The 25,578-nt window shown below is 44.6% G+C and overlaps 1 protein-coding gene and 2 gene segments (V, D, J or C); 2 read left to right on the plus strand and 1 right to left on the minus strand.

The window, feature by feature from the left end:
• Positions 1–25,578, plus strand: part of LOC309544177 (immunoglobulin mu heavy chain-like) — a 652,707-nt gene that overhangs the window by 177,432 nt on the left and 449,697 nt on the right.
• Positions 1–25,578, plus strand: part of LOC309544178 (immunoglobulin gamma-1 heavy chain-like) — a 764,436-nt gene that overhangs the window by 52,512 nt on the left and 686,346 nt on the right.
• LOC309544176 (uncharacterized protein) overlaps positions 745–25,578 on the minus strand; it is a 36,783-nt gene continuing 11,949 nt past the window's right edge. Inside the window, exon 2 of the mRNA XM_082243035.1 lies at positions 745–3,184. Coding sequence (XP_082099161.1) covers positions 836–3,184 — 2,349 coding nt within the window. The 3' untranslated portion in view covers positions 745–835. The remainder of the gene's footprint in view (positions 3,185–25,578) is intronic.

Raw genomic sequence — 25,578 nt, forward strand, 5'->3', positions numbered from 1 at the left:
CATAATCGATTATTCCATTTGTTGTTTCTGCCCTAGGCTGAACACAAAACAACTGTTACTGGGATTTTTCGTCTTTTAACGATCACCAAAGCCACCAACTGTATTTTGCTGGCTCCTAACTAAGCATGCCAGATACTGGTTCCCAGTGAAATTTTTCCAGGTGTAGTTTAAATGTCCATACTCCTAGCACAAGTGGTCTTTAAGTCAGCAAATAATTACATTTTGAAAAAGCCAGAGCTGTCTGGGTGCAGGTAAAACCTGGAACAATAGCCCCAAATCATGTCATCCCAACAAATAAAAACATGAACAATAATTAAAAACATGTTGTACAAGAAGAATAAAATCAAAACCAAAATTTTCATTTAGTAAATCACTCCCAGTATTTCTTAGAAAGGCATATTACTGTTATTGACAAACTCAACCTAAAAAAAAAAAAAAGTGTTACGCTGGCACCACTTTGGAGATTTTTTTATCACAACTTATATACTTGCTAGGAAGTCTGTCTAGAGAGCAATAAAATGCTCCCAACCTTAAATAATGATACATAAAATTACAAATAAAAAAAATGTGACAAAGAAAAGCACAAAAAAGAAATGGAGAAACTTCAAGACAAAATAAAATGGCTGTTTGTGTACATATCTTAAAGGATATAGTTCTGTGAAGTGGGCAATAAAAAAAATATATATATTTATTCACAATTTTTGATACCTTAGTGGTTTTATTCTTTTGTAGTTGCATTATATACCCTATTGGAAGTGACATACTAAAAGCTGGCCGGGTAGATATGTCTGTTATGAAAAACACTGCTGATTATTATGGCAAACCCAATAAGTGCTCAAAAGCCATGCACAAAATTATGTGCAATAGAGTCTATACACAGGCTGTCTAACCTAGTCTCATTCACATAGCATAGAGCTACATCATTTGACCGTGTCTCCACTGTAGTAAACTCCAGCAAAGTTTTGAGTCTCTGGAAAGTACAACAGACCTGGTCGCTCTCAGATGTGCTTATAGGAATTATCAGCAAGAGTTTCAGAAATTTACCCAACTCACTGAAAAACTCCTTCACTTCAGGACTGACAGACTTGTAAAGGCTAACAGCTTCAGACAAAGAAGTATAGCTGTTTTTGTGAGCAAACATTTCCAACTGTATCTTTAACATTCGAACATTAAACTCTGGGTATTTAGAGAGGATTCCCAGTTTTTCTCCAATAACCGTGTCAGATTCCCCTTTTCCAGCGCACAAAAGCACATCTTCCAGCTGACAGTAATCAATAAAACCTTGTTGAAGGAACCGGTTATCGAGTTTTGCGATGACAGCATCAAGTAATTTAAAATACTCATCTCTGAAAAAATCCTCTTTTGGCATCGGAGCTGGATCTTCAGTGTCAGTGTTGGGAGGATTTAGCTGTCTCTTTTGTGGAATGGAAACTGGTAAAATATTAAGCTTAGTAACAAAATCTTCTGCTTGTCTCAGGAAATCCAGCACGGATGCTTCTTGACGCAACCTTACCAAAATTTCTTTTACCAGCCTTACTTTCTTAAGGGAGCTGGACATAAGTCTGCTTTGTTCATCCAAATTTGAATTCAGAATGTTCAGAGACTCCATCAGTGACCTTGCAATGAACAAACTTACAAGAGTGTTCCCTTCAATAAATTCTCTTAACAATGTGTGAGCTCTTACTCCAGAAACCCCAGGGTGTGTTTGCATCTCCCTTAGCCCTTCTATGATTAAGCCATAGTGCTGAATAACAGTATTAATAACTTGTAGATTTACACACCATTTGAAAGAACATAAATAGCGAGTTTGACAGACAGAACTGGGGGACACCTCTGCAAGTAAAAATCTGAATTTGGGTGTTTGGCTGAATAACTTGCACAGATCATTTACAGAATACAATGCTTGCTGCACAATTGGACTAGCATGGCTACAATCTCTTGCCAAAGAACTGCTGCAAGGAGTTGCACAATGTACAAACATGGCCAAGGGCTGTTTCTGTTTCATCAAGACACGTGACTCCATATAGCAAAGGGAGGACGTTGATCCCTCAAATGCAATTCCTCGTAAAAGATCTATTGGCAAAGAATATCGGTCAAGAAGATCTAGGATGAGGTTTGCAGCAGATGTTCCAGTTTCCTCCATTGGGTCTATAAACCCAATAAATTCTTCTTGTGGATGCATCTCAGAATCCAAGTATCGCAAGGAAAGACTCAGCTGATTAGAATCGGAATTCTGAATGCAATCTACAATCACAGAGTAGTACATTGAGCCTTGGTTGACATCTTTTGCAATTACACCTATGATCTCATGGCTCATTAGGCTGATTATTTCATGCTGAATTTCTGGACTAGTGAAATTCTGATTGGTCATGAGCCAATATTTGAACATCTCATTATCCTGACCCAAGAATTTCAGAAGCTCAAACAAACTCTCTTCAATCGATTCATGGTTTTGGAATGTGTGGCCTCGGTGGATCAAAAATCGGATAGCAGCGACGAGTTTGTTCAGACAAATGGCTGGAATGGCCTGTCTAACTTTCCTTTGCTGTTCCAGAGCAGCTTCCCTTTTCTGATGCTGCAAAGCGTGCATCAATTTCCAGGTTGCAAACTCATGGCTCTTAGATTTTTGATGGGATCCAAATTTGTCCCGGGCCTTTTTCCAGTTCGAGAATCCTACAGCTGTAAACACAGAATCTCTCCTTCTTGTAGAACCCAAGAGACCCATAGTTTCTGCTTTTCCACAGGTAAAACAAAGAACACCTTTTAGCTGAGGGCTGTAATGAAGCCATGGGAAATCTGTGTACCACGCACTCTGAAACCTTAACTTCCTGGTGCCAAAACACTGTGGAGGCACAAGCTCAGCAGAAGGCTGAAAAGGCTTTTCCACATCAAAAAATGAAGAGTTATCATTTACTGTATAGCTGAATTCTGTGTTGGAATCAAAAACACCTTCTGTAAAGGAATTTGTGCTGATATCAGCAGCATTTGAATGGTTACTTGACTGGGTTGCGTCATCGTTGTATAATCCAAAGCTGCTCAGCCATGCTTCTTCACCGCTGCCTGCCTCATCATCATCATCTTTTATTTCTTTCTTAATAATGTCAGGGTTAATAGGGCAAAACCTTTTCCCTTCCGCATCTTCAAAATCTTCAGCCGGACGTTTCAATGCAGAGAATGCAGCTTCCTGAAAAATAAATAAATATATAAGAATGCTTTCAATTTAATTTTTTGATTACTAAAAAAATGAACTGCAAAGACAAAACGGCTGACGTTTTATAGGTTAGTACCTCTCTACAATAACAATTCTAGCAACAAAAATAACACATACTGTACAAGCCCTGGTTCACATTTGAAATGCAATTTGACGGTTCAAAATTGCTTGACAAGTCGCACCCCATTGCTGGCGTTGGAACCATTCAAATCGTTGCAACACAAGGTCACAGTGACTTTGAAAAAGGTTCTTGCACTACTATTTTGGGATTTCATTCCAATTTGCATAGAGTTTTTAGATTAATGGCAAGCCGCAATTAAATCAGAAAGGCAAATCACACTAATCTGCAGCTTTAAAACTGTGCTGAAGTAGCCCAATTTTAAAGCAAAACTGATATGAACCAGGTCTAAGTAAATACTGTTACTATCTGTAAGTAGTACCCTTTCCTGCAAAAGTGATCCCTTTTAAAATAAAAAATAACCCAGAGCTTGCCAATTCAACCTAAAAAAGCTCACTGCTGCTAGTGTACTCTGGCAGTCAAAGGGTAAATAAAGCAATGTCCAATAATACTACACCCACATTGCCAACCTGTTAAAGTACATGCCCAGCCAAATGTTCTTCTGGTTTTGGATACAGTGGGGAAGGGTTAAAACTCTGGTCAGGTGTTTACTGGTAGTCAGAGTCCTGTTAGAAAGGATTATCCGGACAAGAAGTGAGGGGAACTCTCCAACAGCAACACAGACTGAAATATAAAATGATCTTTAGTAGAGTAGGGGAAGGCTAGTAACTCTGTCAGATGTTCTATTCAGGACTGTGTCCCTTTTGCAGATACAGAAATCAAACTAGTTCAACCAATAGAAAAATAAATAAAAAAAAACATATACACAATTCTATATCCACAGTTGATCAAGAGAAAAGCAAAGAAAAAAAACTCCACTAAAGCATGATCCAATTTGCTTCAGAGGGTGAAAATAATCCTTCCTGATACGCCAGGAGGCAATTGGATATGCCCTGAATCAACTAACCCCTATGTTATTACATTTAGGAAAGAATCCAGGCCTTTCTTAAAACAATTTACTGAGCTGGCCAAAACCACCTCTGGAGGGAGTCTATTCCACATTTTCACAGCTCCTCCTGTGAAGAAGCCTTTCCATATTTGGAGGCTAAATCTCTTTTCCTCTAGATGTAAAGAGTGCCCCCTTGCGATGACCTGAAAGTGAATAACTCTACAAGTTCACTATATGGACCCCTTATGTATTTATACATGTTTATCATATCCCCCCTTATCTCCTCTTCAGTTCCTCTAATCTTTCCTCATAGCTGAGCTCCTCCATGCTTATCAGTTTGGTTGCCCTTCTCTGCATTTTCTCCAGTTCCCTGATATCCTTTTTGTGAACTGGTGCCCACAACTGAACTGCATATTCCAGATGAGGTCTTACTAATTATTTGTACATGAGCAAAATTATATATCTCCCTCTCTGCATTCCATACCTCTTTTAACACAAATACTTTGCACATTTTAGAAACTGCATGCTATTATAAAAGTGGTTGTACAGACAAGACATTTTTTTACCTTACTGCATTCCCTGCATTAAGGTAAAAATGTCTCAGTATTTTAATCTGAACCTTCTCCTCAGTACTTACCTGAGTCTTCACTCGATCTAGTGCTGTGCTCATCTCATCTCTAGTGGCTCTCTCCTCTCTCCCTGCATCCTCAGGACACAGCAGCAGCAAGAGCCATTAGTTCCACAAGCAGCCTTTTCCTTCCTTAGACAACTTTTGGTGAATCCTGACCACTGCAGACCAAGAACATCCCACAAAAGTTGCAGTTTTGAAGTTGCTCTGACCTAGTTGCCCAGTCATTACAATTTACCCCGTCAAAGTCGCTCAAATCTTTATACTTGTCCATTTTTTTTGCAAATTTCTGCATAGCATGTTTACTTGTTGCCCAATTTATCCCACCCACTTTTAGATGCTATTGTAACAAGATAATAAAGGTTATTCACTTCAAGGCTCTGTTCACATCTAGGCGTTCAGGATCGCTAGCGGAATCGCTGAGACCCCGAATGGCCGCAAATCGTAGGACACGCTTGCTACCCCCATCGCAGCGTGATAGTGGACCGACGAATCGCTGCAAAATCGCGTAAACAGAATTGCAGGACGCCTGTCGCTCAAAAGAAGTTCTGGAACTTTTTCTGAGCGACAGGTGCCCCCGATTCTGTTTGCGCTATTTTCAGGTGAAAAAAAAAATAGCTGCAAAATCGTGCCATGATTGGGGTGCCATTCGAAGTGACAGGGATCGCAAACATGTGCCATGATTTGCGGCGATTCGGCCTGCGATCCGGGAACCCCTAGATGTGAACGGAGCCTAACTGTCACTGGTCATAATATTCTGGCTGATCAGTGTATGTATAATAAAGCAGATCTTCACCCTGAAAAAACGGAATTTTTGTAAAATCTTACCTGTAAAATTCCTTTCTCTGAGTCCTCCGACAGTCGCCGCCTCTTCATATTCGTCACATATGGGGTATTAGACTTTGCTCCGAAGGAGTAGCTAGGCAACAGAATATGTTAACAATAAAGCTTTAACATATCCCACCCTCAAGGGGTGGTCCCCTCAGTCAATACCCTCCTACTTCCTGCAACCATATCTCAGTTTTAGTGGAATAGCAGTAGAGTATACATTCAAACCCCAAAAGAGGGGCGGGGGCGGCGACTGTCGGAGGACTCAGAGAAAGGAATTTTACAGGTAAGATTTTACAAAAATTCCGTTTTCTCTTACTCCTCCGACAGTCGCCGCCTCTTCATATTCGTCACATATGGGGACGTCCCAAAGCAGTGCAAACATGAGGGGTGGGAAACGCATCCGCGCCGAAAGGCAACGCAGTCTCCACATCAAAGAAAGGAACCTTACCAAAGGAAGGAAACCAGCTGGGCAACAGCAAAAATAAGTGCTCAACAGGAGCAACAACCCAGGAAAAGACAAAAAACCAGGGGATACAAAAACTTATCCCAACAGCCAGGAGTCCCCAACAAGGGACCCTAGGGAACAGCCGCACTAAGAACCTTGCGGCCAAAGGAAGCATCCGCCGATGCCTGAACATCTACTTTGTAGAATTTTGTGAAAGTGTGTACGGTCGACCAAGTCGCCGCCTTACACACCTGGGCCACAGAAGCCCCATGACGACAGGCCCAAGACGTACTCAGAGATCTAGTAGAGTGCGCCTTTACAGGCACAGGGGGAACCTTCCCCTGCAAGGCATAGGCCTGTTCAATGGTCTGCCTGATCCATTTGGCAATGGTAGAGGCGGAAGCCGCCATGCCCTTCCGAGGACCCTCTGGAAGAACAAACAAGGAGTCCGTCTTTCGAAAAGACTCAGTCGATTTAAGGTAAACCCTAATCGCCCGAACAACATCCAGAGAATGCAATCTCACCTCCTTTGGATTTTTAGGCTTCGTGCACAACGAAGGCAAAACAATATCCTCGTTAAGATGGAATTCCGAAACTCGTTTCGGCAGAAAAGAAGGATTAGGTCGCAAGACCACCTTATCCAAATGAACAACCAGGTACGGAGACTTGCAGGACAAAGCCGCCAGTTCCGACACTCTGCGAGCCGAAGTGATCGCCACCAAAAAGGCGACCTTTTTGGACAACATAGACAACGAGATCTCCCTGATCTGTTCAAAAGGAGCACGTTGTAACACAGACAGGACTAGATTCAAGTCCCAAGGGGGCAAAGGATCCCTCCTAGGAGGAACCAGATGCCGCTAGGCTTGTGACGGTATCAGATTTTCATGCTGCGATTAATTGATTAAGGTTTTGCCACGGTATACGGTATTATCACGGTATTCTATTATTAAATTTAAATTATTAAATTTCCACCTCACTTCAATTTCATTGCTGAATTTAGGGGCTTTGGTTCACTTATGCACATTATTATATAGTCAGTCAGTACAGACTCTGTGAACCAGGCCTAAAATAGGTCATCAAGCAGTGTCTGGCCTAACTGGTGATAACTGGTTCTGGCGCTCGGCTCCGATCCGATGGCCTGGTCATTAAGAGGGCAAATCCTTGTGGTCAAGAAGTGGTTAAACCTGAAGGAGGTGTTGTTTATAAATTACTTTACTATTGCTTTAGGCCTGGTTCACATGTATGCGGGTTGGTGGTTCACATTTGCACAGGCATAGCAGCCCATTGATTTGAATGGGCTGCTATGCCCTCATTTTCCGCAGAAAAAAGGTGCATGCAGCATTTTTTTAAAATTCAGTGGCCTTGAAATCCATCCTGCTTTTGCACCATGCGACTAACCTGCAGTTCCTGCTCTGGCAAGCTTTCTGCATTTTTTGTATACGTGGGCACGGCATTTAAAAATAAACAGTTTGCGTGTGCAGCAACGGCAGGTAAGTCGCATGGTGCAAAAGAAGGATGGATTTCATGGCCACTGCATTTTTTTAAATTCTGCATGCACCTTTTTTCAGCTGAAAACGCAGGCATAGCAGCTCAAGCCCATTCACATCAATGGGCTGCTATGCCTGTGCAAATGTGGGCCCCCAACCCGCATACATGTGAACCAGGCCTAAAGCAATAGTAAAGTCATTAATTGGTTAAACCTGCAGGAGGACCGGTGTTTTTATCTATTAATGACTTTACTATTGCTTTAGGCCTGGTTCACATGTATGCGGGTTGGGGGCCCACATTTGCACAGGCATAGCAGCCCATTGATGTGAATGGGCTTGAGCTGCTATGCCTGCGTTTTCAGCTGAAAAAAGGTGCATGCAGAATTTAAAAAAATGCAGTGGCCATGAAATCCATCCTTCTTTTGCACCATGCGACTTACCTGCCGTTGCTGCACACGCAAACTGTTTATTTTTAAATGCCGTGCCCACGTATACAAAAAATGCAGAAAGCTTGCCAGAGCAGGAACTGCAGGTTAGTCGCATGGTGCAAAAGCAGGATGGATTTCAAGGCCACTGAATTTAAAAAAAATGCTGCATGCACCTTTTTTCTGCGGAAAATGAGGGCATAGCAGCCCGTTCAAATCAATGGGCTGCTATGCCTGTGCAAATGTGGGCCGCCAACCCGCATACATGTGAACCGCCAACCCGCATACATGTGAACCACCAACCCGCATACATGTGAACCAGGCCTAAAGCAATAGTAAAGTCATTAATAGATAAAAACACCGGTCCTCCTGCAGGTTTAACCACTTCTGGATCGCAAGGATTTGCCCCTTTAAAGACCAGGCCATCGGATCAGAGCGCCAGGACCAGTCATCACCAGGTAGGCCAGACACTGCTTGATGGCTATATAATAATGTAATGTGGGCTGCTAGGCGTGTGTGTGTGTATATATATATTTATTAGAGCTGCACGATTCTGGCCAAAATGAGAATCACGATTTTTTAGCTTGGAATAAAGATCACGATTCTCTCACGATTCTCTGTGTAACAAAAAAAAAAAAAAATTGGGATAACTTTACTGTTACGTTTTTTTTTTTTTTTTTATTCATTAAAGTCTAATCATTGCGTTTGAAAGACTGCTGCGCAAATACAGTGTGACATAAAATATTACAACAATCGCCATTTTATTCTGTAGGGTCTCTGCTAAAAAAATATATAAAATGTTTGGGGGTTCTAAGTACTTTTCTAGCAAAAAAAAAACTGATTTTAACTTGCAAACAGCAAGTGTCAGAAAAAGATCCAGTCTTTAAGAGGTTAAACTTCCTTTCTCCCTGGCAGAGGGAAGGAAAAGATACAAATGTAATCATTTTTGTTTATAGTTAGGAGACTTAATGCTGAAAGGTGTTAGCTGAGTGAGTGAATGAGTCATCCAGCTCACTGAAATGTATCAATTCACAAGTCAGGCAGACTTGACAGAGAAACTCGGTATTTTAAAAATGCCACAATAACAATACCGTGGCTATGCAATACCGCGATATATCGAATTACCGAAAACCGGCATATGTCTAGATGCCGCACACCCTGAATAAAAGTGCCAACCAAGGAGTTGGAAGCCACGGGACGTTGAAACAGAACGGCCAGCGCAGACACCTGACCTTTTATCGTAGCCAGCGCCAAACGCTGATCGACACCCGTCTGAAGGAAAGACAGCACCCGGGAAACCGAGTACGTGCGGGGTGAAAACCCCCTGGACTCACACCAGGCAAAACAGGCCTTCCAAGTACGGTAATAAACCTTTCCCGAGGAAGACTTCCTCGCGTTGATCAAGGTATGAACAACCTCTGGAGAGAGACCCTTCTCCTTCAGGACCTCGGTCTCAACAGCCAGGCCGTCAAAGCCAGCGACTGTAAAGCAGGATGGTAAATCGGTCCTTGAGACAGTAGATCGTCCCGAAGAGGCAGACGCCAGGGGGCGTCGACCGCCAGATTCACGAGGTCTGCGTACCAGGACCGGCGAGGCCAGTCCGGTGCCACAAGAATCACCGTGCTGCGTTCCGAGTGTAACCTGCGAAGGAACCGGGACAGCAACTGAATCGGTGGAAACGCGTACATCAGCCTGTACTGATGCCACGGGGCCACTAACGCGTCCGACGCGTCTGCCCGAGGGTCGCGCGTCCTTGCCACGAATCTCTTCACCTTGTAGTTGAGGCGAGACGCGAACAGGTCCACATCTGGAAGACCCCACTTCGCGCACAACATCTGGAAGACAGCCGGGTGGAGAGACCATTCCCCCTGATCCAGGGCCTGGCGACTCAGATAGTCCGCCTGCCAGTTCTCCACTCCCGGAATGTGAACCGCCGTTATCGCCGGGACATGAGTCTCGGCCCAAGACAAAATGTCGGCCACTTCTCGAGCCGCTCGGGCACTCCTGGTGCCCCCTTGGTGGTTGATGTAGGCCACCGCCGTGGCATTGTCCGTCTGCACCCGAACCGGGCAGCCCTGCAGCCGGTCCGTCCAGCGATGAAGACAGAGCCTTATCGCACGCAATTCCAGAATGTTGATCGGGAGGGAAGACTCCCCCTCCGACCAGGTCCCCTGGGCGGACAGAACGCCCAGAACACCACCCCAGCCCGACAGGCTGGCATCCGTGGTGATTATCGTCCACGAGATCGGACGAAACGACTTGCCCCCGGACACCAACGGGGACTGGAGCCACCACAGAAGGTTGTCCCTGGTGCGATGACTCAACGAGATCTGAAGATCCAGAGATTGAGGTCGCCCGTCCCACTTGGACAAGATCTCCGCCTGGAGACCCCGCGTGTGAAACTGCGCGAAAGGAATCGCCTCGAAAGCCGAGACCATCAATCCCAGACATCTCATACACGTCCGCAGAGACGAGTTCGGAACGTCCCTGAGGGACCTGACTTCCTCCTGAAGAGTCCTGAGTTTGTCTTCCGGCAGGAAGACCTTCGCCTGCACCGAGTCCAGAATCATTCCCAGATAGGGAAGACGAACCGACGGACTCAGTGTCGACTTTGGAACATTTATCGTCCAACCGAACTCCTGCAGAGTTTGCATCGTGACAGACAGGTCCTTCTCCAGACCCTGACTGGTCGCAGACCGAATCAGAATGTCGTCCAGATACCCCAGGACAGAAATGCCCTGGGCTCTCAATAATGCCAGAACCGGTGCAAGCACCTTGGTGAAGACCCGCGGAGCCGAGGCGAGCCCAAAGGGCAACGCCACGAACTGGTAGTGATCCTCCGCAATGGCAAATCGAAGGTATCTCTGATGACCCTCGAATATGGGGATGTGAAGATATGCATCCTTCAAATCGATGGAGGCCATGAATTCCCCCGGAACCAGGGCAGCCACCACCGAGCGCAGGGATTCCATGCGGAACTTGCGAACCCGCACAGAGCGGTTCAGAGCTTTCAAGTCCAGAATTGGACGAACCTTGCCCTCCTTTCTGGGCACGGTGAACAGATTGGAATAAAACCCCCGAAATCTGTCCCGATGAGGCACCGGAACCACCACTCCCTGAGCCCTCAGGTCCCGCACCGCCAGGTGCAGATCCCGCAGTCGCTCTGGAGACAGTTGTAGATTTGAGGGAAAAAATCTGCTCTCTGGCCGAGAGAGAAACTCGATCTTGTAACCAGATCGAACGATTTCCAGAACCCATCTGTCCCGCACACGGGCCAACCAGGGCTGAAGAAAACCGAGCAAGCGTCCCCCCACCCCAAAACTGGGTGAGGGCGCCCCTTCAGGCCGAACTGTTATGGGCCGCAGGTCCGGATTGGCCGGACTTCTGTATCCCAGACCAGGGTTTCTTCTGAGAGCCCCGGCCCTTGAACGGTTTGCCCTTGTAGTGCGGCCGAAAGGCACGAAAGGACCCCTGAGGGGGCCGAAAATGAGCATGCTTCTTCCCAGAAGCCCCCTTAGCCTTGGGGAAATGGGGCAAGAGAGTGCTCTTACCCCCGGTAATCCCCTTAATCAACACATCCAGGGACTCCCCAAAAAGGCGAGACCCATCATAAGGCAGATTGGCTAAGGTTTTACGTGAAGATTGGTCCACCGACCAACATTTTAACCAAACCAGGCGGCGAGACAACACCGCCACGCTGTGCACACGCGCGGCCAACGGAATCAGGTCCAGGTCCGCATCACACAGATACATGACACCCTGGTGGATCTGATCCACCATATCCAGGGTCGCCGCCGAGGCCGAATCGGCCACTAGGACGCGCCTAAGCATCTGCGTCCAACTTGCGATCGCCTGGGCCGCCATGAGAGAAGCAAACAGAGCCTTAAGCATAGAACCCGTAACAGAATAAGTATGACGGGCAAGAGACTCCAGTCTCCTATCCGTGGCATCACGGAAAACAGGGGATCCCTCTGCAGGGATCGCAGTGGCTTTGTTCAAAACCGCAATAGCATGATCCACTGGCGGAGGCACACACCACCGTTCATCAGTGGCAGGCGAGAAAGGATAACGCAGCTTAAATTTACTTGGTACCGCAAAAGGCTTGCGCAAATCGCGCCATTGGTCCTTAACAGCGCGCTGAAAATCAGCATTGCAGGGAAAAACCTGCGGCGTCCTGCGTTTTCTCTGCGTCCCATAAGCCGCCAAGGCAGCTGGGGGACACACCTCGTCCTGCAAACGTAGCGTCTGCTTAATGGAAGCAATCAACTCATCCATGATTGCAAGCTCTTCAGGCGAGCCAGGGGGGGAATTATCAACCCCCTCAACCTCAGCCTCTACCTCAGACCCCACTAGATCAAGAGAGGAGCGGGACCCCGATAGGGGGGTCCCCGCCAGAACAGCCCCATCACCTTCACCCTCAGAATCAGAGGACAGAGCAACTCTGGGCCGTTCAGTAGATTGAGCAGCCACCAGCATTTGCACCTGTGCAGCAAGGCCAGCCACAATAGTGGCTAAATCCCCCCCTGGGGGGGAAACAGCGGTCCCCTGGCTTTCCACCAATACTGTGGGAAACTTGCCCTCCTGAGAATCCATTGCCCCTGTATGCCAGACAACCAAGGGTTAACTGCCCCCTTACAGCAAGCGCGGCAAGCGCAGCCCACCGCACCACACTCAGGCACAATGAGACCCCCACAGGGAATATACAGACTGAATACAGGCAATGGAACACAGGAATAGAAGGATAAAACCTGAGGAGACTCCGCTGCTGCTGCTGCCTCGATCGGTGCTTCCAGGAGAGAGGAAATGATGCTGCCAGGGCGCTCTATGTAAGCCTATGGAGGCTACAAGAAAATGGCCGCCGTGCATGTAAACCATGCGGCCGGAGCGGGCGCCGGTAAAATGGCGTCGTTTGGCGCCGAAATCGCCGCTCCACAGTGCATAAAATCACACACAATATTATCCCATTATATGGATACATGTTAGATCGCCGCAGCGATCGCTGTATATGCCCCAACATGCCATTAAAAACATGCCCCACAGCACACAGCTCCTCACACTGCCCAACCTGACATACTCAGTGTCATACAGCTCCCCCCCCCTTGCAGCCCACAGCATGCAGCCGAGAGATAGGGAGACAAGCAGTGTGATTAAAGGCAGGTTACACAGTCCCAGACTGAGACCCCCCCCAGACAGACAGGTCCCCACATAGATACACTTACCTCACATGGCGTGGGGAACCCGCACAGGCGAACAAGCCGCTGCACATGAGGCAGGGAGAGTCGCAATTCAAGACGCACACAATGGCGGTTCAGAAACCGCACAGCGTCCGGTGAGGTAGCCACCTCACCAATCATCCCTGCACCGAACAGGGATGGGTCGTTCACCGTGCCAGGAGCGTTACCTGGCTGAACGCTCGATGGCAGACTGGGAAGCCACTGACCCACGACCTGCGACCAGGGGGATCAGCCCGAGACCCAGTCCGCATGATCCTCTTCGTCCGAAGAACTAACTAATGCTGACAAAAATAACAGCTAAGTAAAGGTAGAGAGAAAACTCAAACAAAATATCAAAAAGAAGAAAGAGTCTGGGACAAAAAGTCCCAGCACAGAGAGAGCCAGCCACTCCTGACAAGCTAGACATTAAAACTGAGATATGGTTGCAGGAAGTAGGAGGGTATTGACTGAGGGGACCACCCCTTGAGGGTGGGATATGTTAAAGCTTTATTGTTAACATATTCTGTTGCCTAGCTACTCCTTCGGAGCAAAGTCTAATACCCCATATGTGACGAATATGAAGAGGCGGCGACTGTCGGAGGACGTAAGAGAAAAATTGGATTTTTGTAAGAACTTACCGTAAAATCCTTTTCTCTTAAGCTCATTGACAGACGCAGTCCTCTTGATTAATATCAATTGGGTTAAACTGCCCTCTACAGGAGTAGGACACTAGGCAGAAAAAAAACGTTCGGGCCACACCATGGGGGCAGTCCCAGGGGGTACATCTTCTCTCTCCCTGCTACAGGATGTTAGTTATGTCACAAAGCCGTGTCAGAGAATTCAACCCAACCCAAAATAGAGGGACGGGTACTGCGTCTGTCAATGAGCTTAAGAGAAAAGGATTTTACAGTAAGTTCTTACAAAAATCCAATTTTCTCTGTCGCTCATTGACAGACGCAGTCCTCTTGATTAATATCAATTGGGACGTCCCAAAGCAGTGCCACAAATGAGGGGTGGGATAACGGAAATCAAATTCCAATCTAGAAGGCCCAACCGGTGCCAACCAGAAGTCTTAAAGGCTCATCAGCCAAAATGATGAGACTCAACTGAAAACCCAACAGAAAAAAAACCCTCGAGGTAGACCAACGGTCTCCTCAAATCGCGGCCTGCAGAACCTTGCGGCCAAAAGAGGCATCCGCCAATGCCATCACATCAATTTTATAAAATTTTGCAAAGGTATGAACCGACGACCATGTAGCCGCCTTGCAAACCTGAAGCACTGACGCCTGATGGCGAAAGGCCCAGGAAGCACTAAGCGCCCGGGTGGAGTGCACCTTAACAGGGAACGGAGGATCCCGACCCTTAATAGAATAAGCCTGTACCACCGTCTGTCTGATCCATCTGGAGATAGTCGCGGCAGATGCAGGCAACCCCTTTTTAGGCAGGACACAAGTGCTTGTTCAGTGCAATCCTTCACCAGAGGTGCTAGCCTCTCACCTGTAGGCTGTGAAAAGACAGCCTTAAAAATACACTCCCAGCAATGTGAAAATCCTGACCAGGACAGCAATCACAGAGGGCATCTCTCCTTTTTGTAAAGGTGTTCACAACGATCCCCATGTAATAGAAAGGGGGCAGACCATAGTGCAATATGTTTCAAACACCACAATTTATTAATAAAACAAATGGACAGCCTCTTACTTCAAGGTAATGCAAAAACGAGCAGTACAGCAATCCAGCTGGTCTCCAGACAGAGCGGAACGCTCTGCTGACAGGGGCTACGAGTGACGTCACAATCTCCTCTCCCTTGCGCACGCGTATCGTCCGTGGGCGGGACTTCCTCAGCGTATGGGCGGAGGGGCGGACGTCACTCTTTTTATATGCATCACTCCGCTCAATTCAGCGTCGCTGCTGGCATAGCAACGTCGGAGGAAAACCAGGAAGTGCCCCAGGGCCCGCCCCACACAGGAAGCAGTACATTGACCCAGGAACATAAACAGAGTCCTCCATAAACACTGAGACAGCAACAAGGGCTAAAGGGCTAGTAACGCCCATTACTGTTCAAGAGCGGGGGGATATAGAATATCAGAACTGACATAAATATGGCAAAACATATATTAATAAAAATTACAGAAAAAACATATATTTGGGAACTAATGCCCCTAAATGTATGAATACATGAGGGGATCATGATAAGTCACTCGCAGCCCCTGTATACAAAAGAAAGCAGTAAAAAAAAAAAAAAAAAAAAAACGCAGTACAAAAAAAAAAAAAAAAAAAAAAAAAAAAAAAACAATATATAATCAAAAACATATAATAAAAACATCAAATGTAAATCCATAAATACAATAGTGTTCAAAGGTCAAAAAACATACATAAAATGGGTATATAATAGAGTCCATATCATAAAAGCCCATATGTGTAAGGGACCTAAAATTCATATGTTGATAAAAAGTATTGATAAAAAACGAGGGTAAAAACGAAGTAAAACTACCGATCTGAGATAAAACAGTTGAGGTCGAAGTCCACATTTAGACCTCTGGGGACCCCGACTTTTGTCTCAAAGATCCAGTAAGATTCACGCTTACTTATTTGTCTAATAAAATTACCCCCCCTCCAATGTTTCTTGACCTTTTCGATCCCCCAAAATTTCAAGTCCTTGGGATCTTTGTTGTGAAATTGTTTGAAGTGTTGGACAACATGATGGGCTTTCTTGCCCTTTCTTATACTACTCATATGTTCTCCAACACGGACTTGTAGCGCCCTAGTGGTTCTGCCCACATACTGGAGCCCACACTTGCACTCCAGCATGTAGACCACCCCTGTGGACGCACATGTGATCAGGTCCTTGATTTTATAGGATTCACCTGTGGTGTGGGCTACAAATTCCTTTTTCTTCTTAGTATTAAACTTAGAAGTTTTACAGGCCACACACCTTCCACATGCATGAAAACCCGAAAGAAATGAAAAAAGCTTATTTTCACCCGGGTTGGGGGGATCAATTACCCCTGGTGCCAGGAAATTTCTCATTGTGGGGGCTTTTTTATAAATAAACGCTGGTTTATTGGGTAAGGTAGGGCCTAGGATCTTGTCCTGCTGAAGTATTGGCCAATGTTTGGTGATGATTTTCTCCACTTTCTTAAATTGCGCATTATATTCCATGACAATCTTATATCCACCGTTGTCATATGGTGCTACCTGTGTCTTATCTGCCAATAAACTGGACCTCTCTTTATTTTTTACTTCAAGGATGTCACTCTCAAGTTTTGTAGTGTCATAACCCTTTTCGACAAACCGATCTTTTAATATATGTGCCTGTGTTTCATACTCTTCAACTAGTGTGCAGTTCCTTCTTAGACGCATAAACTGCCCTTTAGGTATGTTACATAACCAGTTCCTGTGATGGCAACTGTCTAACGGAATGTACGAGTTACGGTCAGTTACCTTAAAGTGCGTGTGCGTTTTGAAGTGATCATTGTCCTTGGAAATGACAAGGTCAAGAAAGACAATTTCACTGTCACTCACGGTCCATGTGAGGACTATATTTTTATCATTGTTGTTCATTTTATCCATAAATCTATCTAAAGAGTCTCTTGTACCATCCCAAATGAGCAGCACGTCATCTATATAGCGTTTGTAGCAAAGTAACTCGGGAGGGCGCTCTTTAAAGATGACTTCTTCCTCCCAGTGGGCCATAAAAAGATTGGCCACACTGGGAGCAAAACGAGCGCCCATCGCTACGCCTCTTGTTTGTAAGTAGTATTGTCTGTCGAACCAAAAGTAGTTCTTAGACAAACAGAAAAACAAACTACTCAAAATGAAGCTGCGTTTCTTTCTTGAGAGATCTGATTGTTTAAAGGCCCATTTAACGGCATCCTGGGCCTCTTCATGATTGATGATGGTATAAAGAGAACCCACGTCTGCTGTCACCAGCAGTGCCGTGGGATTACATGGTAAGTCCTGTAGAATTTGTATCACATGCTTAGTATCTCTAAGGTAAGCTTGTGTGGAAATGACGAGAGGTTGAAGATGTAAGTCAATGTATTGACCCAGTCGCGATGAGACCGAGTCAATACCATTGACAATTGGTCTACCCGGAGGGACCTCACTGTTCTTGTGTATTTTTGGTAGGAAATACACAACTGGTGTACGGCAGAACAGTGGGTCCAGATAGTGTGATTCCTTCTTACTTAATATGCCTCTCTCTTTTCCTGTCTTGACCAGCTTTTTCAACTCTCCCTTATATTTAATAAGGGGGTCTCCTGGTAATATAGTGTATGTTTCTTTATCAGACAGAAGCCGGTTCATTTCGTCCTGATAATAACTTTTGCTAAGGACTACCAAACCGCCTCCCTTATCGGCCGGTCGGATGACAATATCCTTATTGGCTTCTAAGGATTTGATACCGGCTTTAATCGACCTAGGGTCGGTATACGGTTTGATCTTCAGATTCTCCAGATCACTGCACACTAGATTTTTAAAAACATCTAAAAATTTATTATCTTTGTTTGGAGGGTTAAAAACAGATTTGTTTTTTAACTTGGTGAATTTAGGAGGTACTGGCCTTTGATCAGCGCTCGCTGTTTGTTCAGAGTTCCGCACTATAGGATTTGAAAGGTAGTACTTTTTGATGTTTAGGCTCCGAACAAATTTCTTGATTCCTACATATGCCTGGAATTTATTTAAGTTTTTAATTGGAGCAAACTTAAGACCTTTGTCCAAAACCCTTATCTCATTTGCATCAAGAGGGACTCCGCTTAGGTTAAAAATACCTGTACCTATCGGGACTTTTTTCTTTTGAACTCGCCTTCCCCCTCTGTTGCCTCTGAGTTTTTTCTTTTTCCGGGGAACGGACTGGCGGGCCCCGGACTCCGGTTTCTCCACCAGCCGTTCTCCTGTGCAACACGAGGTGGAAGGGGTGGGGGAAGGGGGGTGGGGGGAGGTGGTCTCTCCCAACCCCCCTGATACCCTAAAAAATTGTCCTGCAGGGGTTCAAACCTGTTATGAGTATTTAGGGTGGGATTAGGTAGTCTGGGTGGTGGTCTAGAGGGTGGTCTCCCTCTCCCTCTATTGCCTCCTCTCCTAGGGCTTGGCACATACTGGTTGGTGTTGTAAGCATAGTATTGATCATTCTGATAATAATGATGAGGGTCACCATGGTTACCTCCTGGGTTTTCATGGTGATAATAACCTCTCCCTCTTCCTCCATTTGAGTTACGTCCTCCCCCCCTTCCTCCTCCCCTCTTTTTCTTCCCCTTGTTGTGAACCACTGGGACAAACTCCTGTGTTTCTGGGTGAACTAGAGGGGGAGGATGCATTATGGGTCGGGATGATGCAACCATAGGGGTTTGGGGTGGGTTGGATTCACCAACCACCATATCATTATCCAGATTGGCTATGGTTTTCTGCCATTTGAACACATTGTCTGTGTTCAGATCAGTAAGATCCCTAATAAATTTCTTTCTTTTCTTATTTTGATTCTCCACATCCCATTTGGCCAATCTGTTTTTGAGGATACCAGAAAGTCTGATATATTCCTCAGAATCTTTATGGGTCTCCAAAAGGGATTGGATCTCTTTAATCTGATTTTCCACTATTTTTAATTTCCGCTTCTTTCTCAGAAGCAGGAAATCAATAAGTTCTAAACCTTTCTTAGTGAAGAAATCTCTCCATTCATCTAGTGACTCTCTGTCCAAAAGGCCATCATTGGGTGGGATATCCCACCTTAGGCGCCTTGGAACAATCTTGGTGGTTAAATAATGTTCGAATGAGGTGATGTCCCACCATAACTTTAGTTTCTTTTCTAGGGCGTAATTCAGCCTTTTGAAACAGGATGCAACATCACCCTCAACCTTGGGTAAAGGATTCCAGGCATATGTAGGAATCAAGAAATTTGTTCGGAGCCTAAACATCAAAAAGTACTACCTTTCAAATCCTATAGTGCGGAACTCTGAACAAACAGCGAGCGCTGATCAAAGGCCAGTACCTCCTAAATTCACCAAGTTAAAAAACAAATCTGTTTTTAACCCTCCAAACAAAGATAATACATTTTTAGATGTTTTTAAAAATCTAGTGTGCAGTGATCTGGAGAATCTGAAGATCAAACCGTATACCGACCCTAGGTCGATTAAAGCCGGTATCAAATCCTTAGAAGCCAATAAGGATATTGTCATCCGACCGGCCGATAAGGGAGGCGGTTTGGTAGTCCTTAGCAAAAGTTATTATCAGGACGAAATGAACCGGCTTCTGTCTGATAAAGAAACATACACTATATTACCAGGAGACCCCCTTATTAAATATAAGGGAGAGTTGAAAAAGCTGGTCAAGACAGGAAAAGAGAGAGGCATATTAAGTAAGAAGGAATCACACTATCTGGACCCACTGTTCTGCCGTACACCAGTTGTGTATTTCCTACCAAAAATACACAAGAACAGTGAGGTCCCTCCGGGTAGACCAATTGTCAATGGTATTGACTCGGTCTCATCGCGACTGGGTCAATACATTGACTTACATCTTCAACCTCTCGTCATTTCCACACAAGCTTACCTTAGAGATACTAAGCATGTGATACAAATTCTACAGGACTTACCATGTAATCCCACGGCACTGCTGGTGACAGCAGACGTGGGTTCTCTTTATACCATCATCAATCATGAAGAGGCCCAGGATGCCGTTAAATGGGCCTTTAAACAATCAGATCTCTCAAGAAAGAAACGCAGCTTCATTTTGAGTAGTTTGTTTTTCTGTTTGTCTAAGAACTACTTTTGGTTCGACAGACAATACTACTTACAAACAAGAGGCGTAGCGATGGGCGCTCGTTTTGCTCCCAGTGTGGCCAATCTTTTTATGGCCCACTGGGAGGAAGAAGTCATCTTTAAAGAGCGCCCTCCCGAGTTACTTTGCTACAAACGCTATATAGATGACGTGCTGCTCATTTGGGATGGTACAAGAGACTCTTTAGATAGATTTATGGATAAAATGAACAACAATGATAAAAATATAGTCCTCACATGGACCGTGAGTGACAGTGAAATTGTCTTTCTTGACCTTGTCATTTCCAAGGACAATGATCACTTCAAAACGCACACGCACTTTAAGGTAACTGACCGTAACTCGTACATTCCGTTAGACAGTTGCCATCACAGGAACTGGTTATGTAACATACCTAAAGGGCAGTTTATGCGTCTAAGAAGGAACTGCACACTAGTTGAAGAGTATGAAACACAGGCACATATATTAAAAGATCGGTTTGTCGAAAAGGGTTATGACACTACAAAACTTGAGAGTGACATCCTTGAAGTAAAAAATAAAGAGAGGTCCAGTTTATTGGCAGATAAGACACAGGTAGCACCATATGACAACGGTGGATATAAGATTGTCATGGAATATAATGCGCAATTTAAGAAAGTGGAGAAAATCATCACCAAACATTGGCCAATACTTCAGCAGGACAAGATCCTAGGCCCTACCTTACCCAATAAACCAGCGTTTATTTATAAAAAAGCCCCCACAATGAGAAATTTCCTGGCACCAGGGGTAATTGATCCCCCCAACCCGGGTGAAAATAAGCTTTTTTCATTTCTTTCGGGTTTTCATGCATGTGGAAGGTGTGTGGCCTGTAAAACTTCTAAGTTTAATACTAAGAAGAAAAAGGAATTTGTAGCCCACACCACAGGTGAATCCTATAAAATCAAGGACCTGATCACATGTGCGTCCACAGGGGTGGTCTACATGCTGGAGTGCAAGTGTGGGCTCCAGTATGTGGGCAGAACCACTAGGGCGCTACAAGTCCGTGTTGGAGAACATATGAGTAGTATAAGAAAGGGCAAGAAAGCCCATCATGTTGTCCAACACTTCAAACAATTTCACAACAAAGATCCCAAGGACTTGAAATTTTGGGGGATCGAAAAGGTCAAGAAACATTGGAGGGGGGGTAATTTTATTAGACAAATAAGTAAGCGTGAATCTTACTGGATCTTTGAGACAAAAGTCGGGGTCCCCAGAGGTCTAAATGTGGACTTCGACCTCAACTGTTTTATCTCAGATCGGTAGTTTTACTTCGTTTTTACCCTCGTTTTTTATCAATACTTTTTATCAACATATGAATTTTAGGTCCCTTACACATATGGGCTTTTATGATATGGACTCTATTATATACCCATTTTATGTATGTTTTTTGACCTTTGAACACTATTGTATTTATGGATTTACATTTGATGTTTTTATTATATGTTTTTGATTATATATTGTTTTTTTTTTTTTTTTTTTTACTGCTTTCTTTTGTATACAGGGGCTGCGAGTGACTTATCATGATCCCCTCATGTATTCATACATTTAGGGGCATTAGTTCCCAAATATATGTTTTTTCTGTAATTTTTATTAATATATGTTTTGCCATATTTATGTCAGTTCTGATATTCTATATCCCCCCGCTCTTGAACAGTAATGGGCGTTACTAGCCCTTTAGCCCTTGTTGCTGTCTCAGTGTTTATGGAGGACTCTGTTTATGTTCCTGGGTCAATGTACTGCTTCCTGTGTGGGGCGGGCCCTGGGGCACTTCCTGGTTTTCCTCCGACGTTGCTATGCCAGCAGCGACGCTGAATTGAGCGGAGTGATGCATATAAAAAGAGTGACGTCCGCCCCTCCGCCCATACGCTGAGGAAGTCCCGCCCACGGACGATACGCGTGCGCAAGGGAGAGGAGATCGTGACGTCACTCGTAGCCCCTGTCAGCAGAGCGTTCCGCTCTGTCTGGAGACCAGCTGGATTGCTGTACTGCTCGTTTTTGCATTACCTTGAAGTAAGAGGCTGTCCATTTGTTTTATTAATAAATTGTGGTGTTTGAAACATATTGCACTATGGTCTGCCCCCTTTCTATTACATGGGGATCGTTGTGAACACCTTTACAAAAAGGAGAGATGCCCTCTGTGATTGCTGTCCTGGTCAGGATTTTCACATTGCTGGGAGTGTATTTTTAAGGCTGTCTTTTCACAGCCTACAGGTGAGAGGCTAGCACCTCTGGTGAAGGATTGCACTGAACAAGCACTTGTGTCCTGTTTACTGATCAGCACTGAGCACTTTCATTGGGATTTCTTATTGGACTGTTTTCTCCTCTTTTTTACAAGACTACTGCGTGCCATTCATAGACTTTTCATTTATCCATTGATGTTTTATTGTCTTATTGTTTTAGCGCTGCACTTTTCACTATCAGTTTTACATTGGGTTTTACATATTTTTTACCTTGGTGTCAGCTGCTTTTATTTATTTCCATCCATTTATTTATTCATGCTTGCGCCGATATTCCTGTTTTTTCATTGACTTGTGGTATTTTAGAATATTTTTATATCTGGCTGCAGCATTAATATGGATAATCTTGATGTGTTTAATTATGTGGAGAAAAGGGAAATTAATTTAGAGGATATATTCTCCAGTAATCCTTTACCCAAGGTTGAGGGTGATGTTGCATCCTGTTTCAAAAGGCTGAATTACGCCCTAGAAAAGAAACTAAAGTTATGGTGGGACATCACCTCATTCGAACATTATTTAACCACCAAGATTGTTCCAAGGCGCCTAAGGTGGGATATCCCACCCAATGATGGCCTTTTGGACAGAGAGTCACTAGATGAATGGAGAGATTTCTTCACTAAGAAAGGTTTAGAACTTATTGATTTCCTGCTTCTGAGAAAGAAGCGGAAATTAAAAATAGTGGAAAATCAGATTAAAGAGATCCAATCCCTTTTGGAGACCCATAAAGATTCTGAGGAATATATCAGACTTTCTGGTATCCTCAAAAACAGATTGGCCAAATGGGATGTGGAGAATCAAAATAAGAAAAGAAAGAAATTTATTAGGGATCTTACTGATCTGAACACAGACAATGTGTTCAAATGGCAGAAAACCATAGCCAATCTGGATAATGATATGGTGGTTGGTGAATCCAACCCACCCCAAACCCCTATGGTTGCATCATCCCGACCCATAATGCATCCTCCCCCTCTAGTTCACCCAGAAACACAGGAGTTTGTCCCAGTGGTTCACAACAAGGGGAAGAAAAAGAGGGGAGGAGGAAGGGGGGGAGGACGTAACTCAAATGGAGGAAGAGGGAGAGGTTATTATCACCATGAAAACCCAGGAGGTAACCATGGTGACCCTCATCATTATTATCAGAATGATCAATACTATGCTTACAACACCAACCAGTATGTGCCAAGCCCTAGGAGAGGAGGCAATAGAGGGAGAGGGAGACCACCCTCTAGACCACCACCCAGACTACCTAATCCCACCCTAAATACTCATAACAGGTTTGAACCCCTGCAGGACAATTTTTTAGGGTATCAGGGGGGTTGGGAGAGACCACCTCCCCCCACCCCCCTTCCCCCACCCCTTCCACCTCGTGTTGCACAGGAGAACGGCTGGTGGAGAAACCGGAGTCCGGGGCCCGCCAGTCCGTTCCCCGGAAAAAGAAAAAACTCAGAGGCAACAGAGGGGGAAGGCGAGTTCAAAAGAAAAAAGTCCCGATAGGTACAGGTATTTTTAACCTAAGCGGAGTCCCTCTTGATGCAAATGAGATAAGGGTTTTGGACAAAGGTCTTAAGTTTGCTCCAATTAAAAACTTAAATAAATTCCAGGCATATGTAGGAATCAAGAAATTTGTTCGGAGCCTAAACATCAAAAAGTACTACCTTTCAAATCCTATAGTGCGGAACTCTGAACAAACAGCGAGCGCTGATCAAAGGCCAGTACCTCCTAAATTCACCAAGTTAAAAAACAAATCTGTTTTTAACCCTCCAAACAAAGATAATAAATTTTTAGATGTTTTTAAAAATCTAGTGTGCAGTGATCTGGAGAATCTGAAGATCAAACCGTATACCGACCCTAGGTCGATTAAAGCCGGTATCAAATCCTTAGAAGCCAATAAGGATATTGTCATCCGACCGGCCGATAAGGGAGGCGGTTTGGTAGTCCTTAGCAAAAGTTATTATCAGGACGAAATGAACCGGCTTCTGTCTGATAAAGAAACATACACTATATTACCAGGAGACCCCCTTATTAAATATAAGGGAGAGTTGAAAAAGCTGGTCAAGACAGGAAAAGAGAGAGGCATATTAAGTAAGAAGGAATCACACTATCTGGACCCACTGTTCTGCCGTACACCAGTTGTGTATTTCCTACCAAAAATACACAAGAACAGTGAGGTCCCTCCGGGTAGACCAATTGTCAATGGTATTGACTCGGTCTCATCGCGACTGGGTCAATACATTGACTTACATCTTCAACCTCTCGTCATTTCCACACAAGCTTACCTTAGAGATACTAAGCATGTGATACAAATTCTACAGGACTTACCATGTAATCCCACGGCACTGCTGGTGACAGCAGACGTGGGTTCTCTTTATACCATCATCAATCATGAAGAGGCCCAGGATGCCGTTAAATGGGCCTTTAAACAATCAGATCTCTCAAGAAAGAAACGCAGCTTCATTTTGAGTAGTTTGTTTTTCTGTTTGTCTAAGAACTACTTTTGGTTCGACAGACAATACTACTTACAAACAAGAGGCGTAGCGATGGGCGCTCGTTTTGCTCCCAGTGTGGCCAATCTTTTTATGGCCCACTGGGAGGAAGAAGTCATCTTTAAAGAGCGCCCTCCCGAGTTACTTTGCTACAAACGCTATATAGATGACGTGCTGCTCATTTGGGATGGTACAAGAGACTCTTTAGATAGATTTATGGATAAAATGAACAACAATGATAAAAATATAGTCCTCACATGGACCGTGAGTGACAGTGAAATTGTCTTTCTTGACCTTGTCATTTCCAAGGACAATGATCACTTCAAAACGCACACGCACTTTAAGGTAACTGACCGTAACTCGTACATTCCGTTAGACAGTTGCCATCACAGGAACTGGTTATGTAACATACCTAAAGGGCAGTTTATGCGTCTAAGAAGGAACTGCACACTAGTTGAAGAGTATGAAACACAGGCACATATATTAAAAGATCGGTTTGTCGAAAAGGGTTATGACACTACAAAACTTGAGAGTGACATCCTTGAAGTAAAAAATAAAGAGAGGTCCAGTTTATTGGCAGATAAGACACAGGTAGCACCATATGACAACGGTGGATATAAGATTGTCATGGAATATAATGCGCAATTTAAGAAAGTGGAGAAAATCATCACCAAACATTGGCCAATACTTCAGCAGGACAAGATCCTAGGCCCTACCTTACCCAATAAACCAGCGTTTATTTATAAAAAAGCCCCCACAATGAGAAATTTCCTGGCACCAGGGGTAATTGATCCCCCCAACCCGGGTGAAAATAAGCTTTTTTCA

The sequence above is a fragment of the Pelophylax lessonae genome (assembly GCF_965119305.1).
Source record: "Pelophylax lessonae genome assembly, chromosome: 1".
NCBI classification, from domain to species: domain Eukaryota; kingdom Metazoa; phylum Chordata; class Amphibia; order Anura; family Ranidae; genus Pelophylax; species Pelophylax lessonae.